At 43.0% G+C, this 10,452-nt stretch overlaps 1 protein-coding gene across 1 annotated transcript; it reads left to right on the top strand.

Annotated features, from left to right (window-relative positions):
• Nucleotides 1–4,406: 4,406 nt before the first annotated feature.
• DMRTB1 (DMRT like family B with proline rich C-terminal 1) lies at nucleotides 4,407–9,150 on the top strand. The gene is made up of 4 exons (XM_065746146.1): nucleotides 4,407–4,797; nucleotides 6,049–6,281; nucleotides 6,585–6,729; nucleotides 9,044–9,150. The coding sequence occupies exons 1-4, from the start codon at nucleotides 4,407–4,409 to the stop codon at nucleotides 9,148–9,150; spliced, it is 876 nt and encodes a 291-aa protein (XP_065602218.1).
• Nucleotides 9,151–10,452: the final 1,302 nt, after the last annotated feature.

The following is a 10,452-nucleotide window of genomic DNA, read 5'->3' as shown; positions in this document are numbered from 1 at the left end:
TGGTCAGCCCTTAAATGGGGTTTGGGAGAGGTGGATTCAGGCTCCACCCCTTCCAATCACACAGGTACATCACCTCCACCTGTGGCCCCATGGCTGACTCTGTGCTCACCTCAGGTGACCAATCGGTGGTTCAGGCCGTGATTCAGCAGTTCCCATACACCCTGAAAGAAAAGTTGAATCTGTTTATACGAAGTTAGAGAAATTAACTGGAAACAAGTTTAAAACAACCCAAATGCATTGTAAACATTTCAGCACTCAAGGTGACCTAATTGTATTGAACTTTTAGTTTAGTGCACTTTTCTTCATGTTTTGTAGAAATGTATATATTACCGGACAGTGATTAGAAAGGTGGAAGTTTTAGCCTACAGAAGCAACTTCGAGAACTTTATTCATTGTCATCTGAGCTTGCTTTGGGCAGGATTAGACAACCTCGTGGGCATGTCAGCAGAACCTTGCAATTCTGTGACAGATAGCAGTGATGGATATGCTCTGCTGTCAACTCAGCAGTGAAAGGGTGACTTTGTAACCAAGGTCAGTCAGAGGACGTGTTAAAGGCTTTGATGATTGTTATAAGGAGTTTCTAAAGAAGAGGATGACTACAGAAGAAAGCACAGACGTGCATTAGCAAAGCTATGTAGTAAAATTATATTCTGGCCCAGGTGAAGGTGAGCCCACATCCTCACAAATGAATGTAAGCTGATAGATATGATGAGGATAAAGTGTGAAAGGGATTTTTCTTTCCTTAGGAAAGGAAAGTAGGACACAACTGATGCAAAAGAAAAGTGGGAAGAGAAGAGAATGGGAATAAAAAAGAATGCATAACATAATCCAGAACAATCCCTGAAGGCTTCTGAATGTGTGTGAGAGGGAAAAGATTTCACATGTGATGTTTAGAGGAAGACACTGCAGTTTCCTAGTCCGGACAGAAGGGGAAGGAAGTCTGGCTTCCTAATCACTTGGTTGGATAGAAGAGACATACATGAATGCAGTATAGCGTGGAGCTATACTTAAATAAACTATATTTAAATGAACTAGCAGACCAAGGATATGTGAAATGAAGATGAAAACACCATTTTCCCCATCAACACTCCAGGGAAGGAAGCAGTAATGTTTCTTGGCCATAGTGAGAAGAATTCTCCCCAATCTCTGGGACAGACCTGGATTGAGGTGTCCAGGAAATTAACTCATCAGCCAGTGCAGCAGTGACAGTGGTCTTGCCTGTAAACCCAACAATGAATAATGCCAGGAAATCAGTTACCCATCAGTAGGCAGTCAAGGCATTTGTTAAGAAGGGAAAGCAGAAGGGAGCTGGGTGTGCTGGGGAAGGGAGCTTCTAAAGCCTGGCTTGCTCTCCGTGGCAATTGCAGGGAAATGTCCTGTTGTGTATATCACATCTGGTAGCCACAAACATGGGAGTGAAAAGTTATAATGCTAGAAGACCTGATGGCATTACTGCTATACCACTTTTTATGCTATGACGTTACTGAATGGATGCTTCCAAAGCACTAAGATAATTTTTGAAGAGAGGGTTTTATCTTCATCTACGATGTCTTCGAAATTCAAAAGATATTCTTGATTTCTATCCATAAGAAAGCATTTATTTTGAGTAAGACTGTAAATATTTGCTAATGGAGATCCGTACTGAAGAAATTTCTTGATTAAGTTGCTATTCCTCTGTGAAATGTCAGATCTTAGTAGAACAATTTCCTTGCCAAAAAAAAATATACTGCAAAAAATGTTAGCTGGGAAGTCTGAGAAGCAGAAAAAAGAGCTAAAACAGAGTTTCTGCTGTGGAGCTTACAGACAGTCTCTTCATTTGTTCTCTCTTTTAGCTAAATTGCTGTTTTTCTTCACTGTTTCACATACAAAACAACCTGCATACCAAAGCCACATACTTTATATGATTCAGAAGTTGGAAAGTAGAGACGTTTATTGATACTGATTTCAATAACATGAAACCAGGAGGCTGTTTTCCTTTCATTTTGGCAGGATAATAGTTCTTATAAATGCTTTTATTTTAATACAGAATTCTGTATGCACTTTATGTTGCAGTCTCACCATATGTTACATAAAATGCCGCAGTAAACAGAGTAAGCTGTAGGGAATTATGCCTCATTTTCTTTCAAATAAGAATAAGGGAGAAAATTACGATAGACTTGAAGCTTCATGCTTGTGCAATTCTATATCTCATTCCAAAGACTTCTGAAGATTTTGAAGTTGTTCTGTCTTCTCTGCGTGGTAGTCTTGCCAATGGTGTGTGATAAGCTAACTCAAATGTATACATAATCACAGCACAATATTGGAATAGCACCATTCTTTGAACTCTACAGAAATACATAGTCACCTCACAAGCAAAATAAAATATTAGCTTTTCTATAAAAAGGACAACAAGTTGTTTTGAAAGAAAGTATATGGAAAGTGTAATACACCCTGAATCCTTTGGTGAAAATTGCTAAAGAAAAAAAAAAAGAAAACTCCACATGGCTTTTCAAGACATGGTTTATTACCACAGTTGCTTTTACCAACCTGTGGATGATACACCTTGCTCTAGACAGAAGAACTGAAGTACACTGGTGTAAATATTAAGTTATACAGAATAGAAAATTGCTGTGGAAGATGTATATAGCCAACTTTTCTCCTCCACTCACTGCCTTGCATGAGCAAGCAGCACTTCAAGACTGCATTTAGAAACAGACTACACTGTAGACATACTAACCAAGTGCTTTTCTGATCTAGGAACAAACAGTAACATATTCAGGTCAAACCTTCAAAGATATTTAGCCAAATTGCACACAGGCCTATGCGCATGAAGTTGGCTTTGCAGACAGTGCTGCAGTAGTCTTCCAGAGAAACAAGTCTGCAGCTGAAGAAAGGACACTGTGCATTTAAATTACATGCATGCTTTGCATTGGATGGTTGGACTAGATGATCTTGTAGGTCCTTTCCAACCTTATGAACCTATGAACCTATTTGCAAAAGGAACTGCTGGTGTACATGCAGCCCAACACCCACTGTCTGCAGTACCTCAGTGGTCTCTCCTCCACGCGGTGTGAGTGGGGCAGGCTTGGCTCTGCTCCCGCAGTGTCTCCAGGCACAGGTTGCAGAGCCCATCACAGAAAGACTCACAGCCTGCAAAATCTGCAGGCAGGGACTGCTGCTGTGCTTGGTGAGCTAGGGAATAAATAGCGCGTGCATTTGAGGATTTGCATTTGAATTGTTTCAAGAGCAAGTCTAACTTTGTATGCTGCCACTGCAGGCTGCAAAAATATCCTCAAGAGCCTAAACCCTACTGGAAGCCTGGGGGACTCCGTTGCCCAATCCTAATGGGATCTTTTGCAAAGTGGGAAGCCGGGACGTAGGTGAACAGCAGTTGGCTGCTCACTCCTACAGCAAAACAGACTGTTGCCAAATGTCTTAACAGTGCTGCTAGCCTGGGACTGACCCTCCCAGACATGAAGGGCTGCACTGAAGTCTTGCAGCCTGCCCTGTGAGAAGGTCGTCTGTAGGCTGCTGTGAAACATACTGCGTTACTGTTAGAATTGTTTCATAGCAGTAAATAGACGCTACTTGGTTCTCTTTAAACTGATATAAAAAAACCTCCTCACAACTACTTAGTGATATAATTTCATGGCATTCTCTTTAATGTAGTGAAGTACTGTTGCTATGTCAGATTTTAAAACAATTAACTCTTGGGCGTGTATGCAAAGGGGACAGTTTTCTCCTGGAAAGGGGCTACCATGTTGTAAACCACAGCTTTGTAGCTACCAGCAGAAACAAACAACAAGCATTTTCTAAGCAGTGCTTGAACTGGAGCACTGCTGCATGTCCAACTGTAAGCTTGTTTTGGTTTCAGAGAATAATGATTTCTGAGAAAAAGGAGACAGATCTTTAAAATGGCATACGCTTTCTGCCTTCATCTCTGTACTCTGTTTTGAAGAACAACGATGAAACGTTTGTGGGGTTTTTCTTCTTCTGAAGATGACACTCCTCATCATGAGAAGTGTACCGCAAATTGGAAACAAAACAGAACCGAAATCTCTCGAAGTATGAAAAGCGAGCGTGGCTGTTTAGGGAAAACTGTCACTCAGGGTGGGAGGGATGCTGTCTTTTTCGCCTTGCCAGGCCACCAGTTCCAGTGTGTACTATAACCCACTCCACCTGCACCTCCCGCAGCCCAGCCCCGCCTGCAGCCTCACCCGAGGGGCAGGGGGATGCGGGCAGTGGGGAAGCTGCTGACCCAGGAAAGTGGGGCACGTGGAACCGGGCTCTTCTCCCCACCCCCTCCCTGGGCTCTCCTGCCACTCCTGTCCCGCTTGCTACATTCGGAGGGAAGACGCACGTGTCCAATATAAGAGCCCTGCGGGGGGGACGCTGGGTGTGCCCCAGTGGTTAGCGGGCTGCTGGACATGGAAGCCAGGGAGGCTGCAGCAGCGGCAGAGAAGGCGGCAATGCGGACCCCGAAATGCTCCCGCTGCCGCAACCATGGCTTCGTGGTGCCGGTGAAGGGCCACGCCGGCCACTGCCGCTGGAAGCTCTGCCTGTGCGACAAGTGCTCCCTCATCGCCGAGCGCCAGAAGATCATGGCAGCCCAGAAGGCGCTGAGGCAGCTGGTGCCCGATGCCCCAGTCAGGGCGGCTGCGGGCCCCGCTCCCCCCGAGGAAGACCTCGTGGCCGGCGCGTCCGAGCAGAGCGGCCACGTGGGGGCGAAGGGCGGCCGGCCCTGCGGCGGCAGGGACAAAGGCAGGGCGCGCTGGGCAGTGCCGCCGCCTCCTGCCGGCCCTCCCTTCTGGGACTACGGTAAGGCTCACCAGGAACGGGTTCCCATCTCCCCCGTTCTTCCCTCAGCTTGCACAGTGAGCGTGCAGCCTTGCTTTTGCTCTTCCTTAGGCAGGGTTTGCAGCGTGGTTCACGGAGCTCTTCCTGTTGCAAGGTTGAAGCCCCAGCAAGCGGCCCTTCTCTAGAGGGGAATTAGGACGCGTGTACGTACAGGTGTTTGCGCACAAACCTCCAGAAAGAAAAAGAAAAATGCCAAAAAATAACCCAGGGATGGCAAGTAAATGAGTGAACCATTGCTGCAATCGTCTAAAGCAAACATTTTTATGACAGCACTGCAAAAGAAGGAGACCTTTTGGCCTTAGCAGCAATTCTGAGCTTGGCTCACATCACTGGGTGCGAGGCTGCGTTTTGGCTTTACAAGCAGAACATAAATTTTGCAGGTGGAAAAGTTGTATGATATGTCACTTAAATTCCTTTCTTTAATAGAGCCTTTCATGTTACTTGTCTAGTTTATTACTATTTATTGTAGTAAACTCATACTACTGACTATGGTAATTTTACAGAAATCCGAACTGACTGCAGTAGTCATTAGTGTGGGCCTCGGGAAAGCTGGCAGTCTGCAGGGCAAAGAATACCTGGTCTGAGAAGCCCAGAGGAAAGAGTCATTTGGACATGTCTGGATCCCACCTAATCTGCTAATAGCTGTTCTTTTATCTTTTTTTGCTTGGTTTCCTAAGGACATAATGCATGTAGATGGTGCTGGCTGTACACATGCCTGTCAGTCCTTCATCATATTTTAGCTTCAAGAGGCTTGAGGATGGACAATGTAATAGTGTTCTAGAAGCAGATAAGATCTAGAAGCAACTTGTACCACTTCTCTACTGACACGAGTCTAGGTAGACAAGAAGGAAAATTAGAACTCTGTTATGTGTGTATATTTTTGTTCTAAGTTTTGCAAGTTAAAATTCTTAAGGAAGGTTGTTTTCTTTGTCTGTTGTAGGTGTTCTGAGAGGAGATTGTGCAGCCAGTGCTGTATTAGGACCAGCTTTACAGTGTGCAAGGCAGAAGGGAATGCAGATCATTCTGCAGCGTTGTATTATCTGTTTTACTCTCCTTTGCTCCTTAAGAAAACATCACTAACTCATGGGGAGCTAAACATGAAATTGCAGGGCCAGGTTCTGCAGGCTAAGAGTAGGATTTAGTACTGCAACTACTTCTGCTGAGCAGCACAGAATAACAGTGATGACTTTATTTGTTCTTATTGTTTTCTAGCTCGCTCTGCTTTTCCTCCAGAATACATGGTCAACTCAGAATACATGGAGAGAGACCCTGCAAGAGTGTATCCTGGCTGTTCTGGGATGTATCCTTACCACCCCTTTCCCATGGGATTTGCCATTGATCAGCCAGGCTGTAAGGGAGCACCATCGCCTCCAGGGATATCACTTCAGAAGGGTTTCCGACCCATTCCAAGCAACTGTGGACCAGGGAATGCAGCTTCTTTGTCAGTAAGTAGCACCTTGTGGTTTTTTAGTTAATTCTGGGAATACTGATGGTTTTGCTTGTAGTAGATGATCCTTGAAAATCTCTTCCTCTGTTCTATCCTGTTCTGCATTTGAATTTTAGTTACCTCTAATTTGCTTATTCTAGTATGTGTGGGCTTTGCATGTGACAGCATGTGGCCACAAAACTGACCCCCTCAAAAATGGAAATTCCATAGGTGAAGATTGAAACAGAAATCCTTTGATACTGCGGATGTATCCTGGAGAGAGTCTCTAAATGAATATCCTTTGCTCCATGTGTTTCCACAGATTCCAGATGGAGGTGGAGATTTCCATCAGGCATACTACGCTCCTCTGCCTCAGATCATCCCACCAAGTTTTCTGCCAGGGGTTCATTACATTCCATCTCCCCTATCGCTGAATGTGTTTTCTGAAGCAGCCAAGGGAGCACAGGGTAAGGAATTATTAGATGAACCTTCGAAGATCCAGTTTTAATGTAGTTTCAGTACCTAACTGCTGAGATGGACACCCCAAGAAACCTTGATTCTAGCTTCAGTTTTCAAGGTTTCCCAGATCCCTATGATGGAGCCAAGGCTGAGATTCTTAAGGCCCAGGACAGGCTGGCAGCTTGTACAGCTCACTTAGCACAACTGAATCTTAAAGATCTCAAATTGGTTAGACTGAATCTCACAGGGTTACATTTCTGGCATAGGTGAATTTCTCTTTTGGGTCTCTTTCATGTCTAGTGCTTACCCTTGGACATAGTTGTGATTATATCTGTAAGCTGTTCATTTGGCTGCAGCTAGTTGTGACCACAAGAGGGTAGAGCTGCTCAGAGAATTTACCACTAGCACTGGATGAGTCAGTAGCCAGGCTTATTTAATAAGTTCTTTTTGAAAATGCAGGTAAGTACAACTTTATTTCTCTTCTTGAACATGAGAAGAACTCGTAGATCTGATTGTTTACCACACAGACTATAATCATCAACCAGTGAAAGATTAAATATATTCTACAAAAGGGAGGGAAAGGAGACTAATTTTCTCATTTGAATTAAAATGGTGTTGATAGCGATTACATGGGATAAAATATAAGTCAAGGGGGTTTGGACCTCGTTTCTCACAAAATAAGTTTTTTGCAGACTCATTTTTGTTAATACCAGTATCCTCATAACTTTTCAAGTCATCATTTATTTTCAGCCAAACATACCTGCTGTGATTACAGGCCTACACAATATAGATCTGCAAGGGAAGCGTATGCCTCCCACAAAACAGTTTGTGTGCAGCCATGACGTGATGTGGTGTTTGGCTAGCAGTCAGCTTGCACTCAGTTCCTGACTGACGTGTGTGTACCTTGGCCAACAACCAATGCCTGCCAGTCAGCACAGCAGTGGGCACGTATCTCTCAAGTAGTTTGCTTCGTGTCTGCTGGAAAGCCAAGGAAAAGTAAGCAAGAGAAGCAGTGAAGAATGTGAATATGGAAGCATCAAGGGTGTATAGACATCATTTAAATGTGAAGATATTCTAGGATACCAAGAAAGTCATCGGTCAGAACTTCAGTGCAGTGTGTAGTGATCCTGGGCTGATGGAGGTGAAATGATACGGGCTGAGTTTGAGAGGAAGAGATGAAGCTGAGAGCTGGTAGGCAAAGGAGGAAGTGTATGTGAGGGTTAGGGAGTTTCGTGGTTTAGTGGAGACAAGAAATTGGGGGATATTTTCAGTGGCAGAAAACTTGTAGCTCTTCTGGGCTGTGTGGGAAGGAACTGGGAGTAGCAGGTAAGCACGGAACCTGGAGAGAAGTAGTGGCACTGAATGAGGGAAACAGGAAATACAGACCTGTATGGTTAAGTAAAGCTTTACAGGCCAAACAATCATGAAAATAGGCAACTGGATAGAGAAAAGAGGTCATGAGAGCACTCCCCTAGAGAGCAAAATGCCATCTGATGACCTCAATGTTATTACTCACTGGGGAAATTACAACCCAGGCACAAAGCCATAGGAAACAATGCATCATGGATTATGCTGTTCAGAGAACAAACTAGTTTTCTTAGTACCAGGGAGAAAGTACAGATTAATTCCACTACATAGTATTTTTGCTCCAGGATATGTAAGAGTCTGCAATTGTGACCCAGTGAAGGAGATGTTTCTGCATGAGGTCATAAGCAGAGTACCCTTCCAGCAAAATACAGATGAAGATGAAAGCTACAGTGAAACAAATAACTCTTTGATTCTGGTTTTCCAGATACTTGAAAAAAATAGAAAAGCTGTAACATTTATTACATGGGGATATATTGGGATTGCATCATGTCTTTTTTCCTACGAAAGGACATATAGGCTGTTGTGTAATTTCAGGCTGTACTGGCTATTAGTACTACATTTGTCAGTCAGTCAAGGCCTTTAAAATTAACAGGAGTTTTTGAAAGGCACAGTGTAGATTCACTGTAGTAAGTGGGCAAAAGAGCCTGTCCTATACTAGTGTTCCAGTGCAGCTTCTGTATTTGCCATCTTGAAACAAGCCTTAAGCACAGCTGAAATCATCAAGTGCTGTGCGAAGTACAGTATCTGTTCGGAGAGCTGCAGCTCTTGATGTTAAGCATTAATGAATTAACGGCACTGAAAAACAAACTGGATTTTCAGAAAGCTATTTTGCATTGAAAATTTCTCTCTTGAAGTATGATTGATATGTGAAAGGCAAATTGAAATATACGGATTTGGAAGGGTTTTTTTTGTTTTGTTTGCATTTAACTCCAACCTGTTAACTTCTTTTTTCAGGTACTGCAGCTGACAGCCAGGATTCAGGGATGGTTTGTGAACCTAGCCAGCCATCTTCTTGCCCAGAAGAAGCAAGCAGTGATCAGTCTGTATGTTCTAAACAGTAGATGGCCTGGAGAAAAGCTGAGTGGCAGGCAGCACTATTTTCGTTATTGAGCAGAGTGTTGGTTATTATGAGGCTAGGGTGACACTCAGTGACTGAGCAGCCACAACAGCTAAAAGAAGGGGATTCATGTCTGCTCAGTTCATGATCACGTTAGAGCTACCAGCCACACAGTTCTGCTCCCTGGAAGTGTAAAACCCTTGTTTCTAAAGAGGTTTTCTAAAGCCAAGGTAAGTTGCATCCCCCTTAAGCAGATGGAAGCAGGAAAGAATTGCAACTTCGTTTTCTGGTTTCTTGCTGAAGTTAGATGGCTCCTTGATTTTCAGAGTGAGGTCTCCAAGCCATGTACACTCTGTAGCCTTCGTTCATGACAATAATAATAAATGTGTTGTTTGTGTATCAGTTTGCTGTAACAAAAACCTGCTTCTGAATAGTACGGATGAGTTAAATGATGTCCTGAAGACCAAGGGAGGATGGGAAGACGGTATGGGTTGCTGATGTGTAAATCAGGCTTCAGGATTTTGAGTGCCTTTGACAGTTCATACCTTATTTCAGTGCTGTTTAACTCAGTACGGCTGAAACAAACAGTACACAATTTTTAAAGGGTTCACTAGACAACTTTATGCATGTGGATTGGAAGCATACTGTGGCATATCAAAGACGTGAAGACGTGTCCTAGAAACTAGGATAGCACCATTCAGAATAATAATTGGTCATAACTATACATATCATAATCTTCAATGATACTGTTAAAATAAAAATTAAAGATGCATTCCTCTAACATTTTGCCTAAAGGAATTGTTTTTTGTATTAAGTGGATCAATTGTTAATGTTGGAAGAATTTTGGAGGGCGAACTTCTGGGTAATTAAAAAACTTTGAATGGTTTGTTTGGTTTTGATGATTTGAGGCTTGCATATTTGTGTGTAATTCTTCTAGGTAAATTTCAGATGTTGTCCTGAGTAACAAACCTGTTTGAGGTAAGATGGAGTTTTATTCTGAAACTGTAGATTAAACTGACTGTAGATTACTACCACTATACTAGTTGCTACTGAAGACTGTAGAGGTGAGTGCAATGAAATAAACATTCTTCTCTGCTACTTATATTAACAGTCCCTTAATGCAAGAAGTAAAGAGATTATGTTAGACTGATAAATCCCTTTTTAATGTAGTATATGAATGTTTTTCAGCACACAGATGAGGTTTTGGGGGACAGTCAGTGAAAGCGGCAAACTTACAAGAGGAGAAACTGGAAAACATGTCTATCTATACCAAATAATCTGATGTATAACTTCTTACATGGATTTA

This window comes from Cyrtonyx montezumae, unplaced genomic scaffold (genome assembly GCF_038088225.1).
Source record: "Cyrtonyx montezumae isolate F1298 unplaced genomic scaffold, pur_monq_1.0 scaffold_1, whole genome shotgun sequence".
NCBI lineage: Eukaryota > Metazoa > Chordata > Aves > Galliformes > Odontophoridae > Cyrtonyx > Cyrtonyx montezumae.
This window is presented reverse-complemented; position numbering and strand designations above follow the sequence as displayed.

Excerpts from the sequence above, each read along its gene's own strand:
- DMRTB1 (XM_065746146.1), top strand. The coding sequence starts at position 4,407 with ATGGAAGCCAGGGAGGCTGCAGCAGCGGCAGAGAAGGCGGCAATGCGG. Across the intron at positions 4,798-6,048 it reads CCCTCCCTTCTGGGACTACG|CTCGCTCTGCTTTTCCTCCA; the intron begins GTAAGGCTCACC and ends ATTGTTTTCTAG. Across the intron at positions 6,730-9,043 it reads AGCAGCCAAGGGAGCACAGG|GTACTGCAGCTGACAGCCAG; the intron begins GTAAGGAATTAT and ends TTCTTTTTTCAG.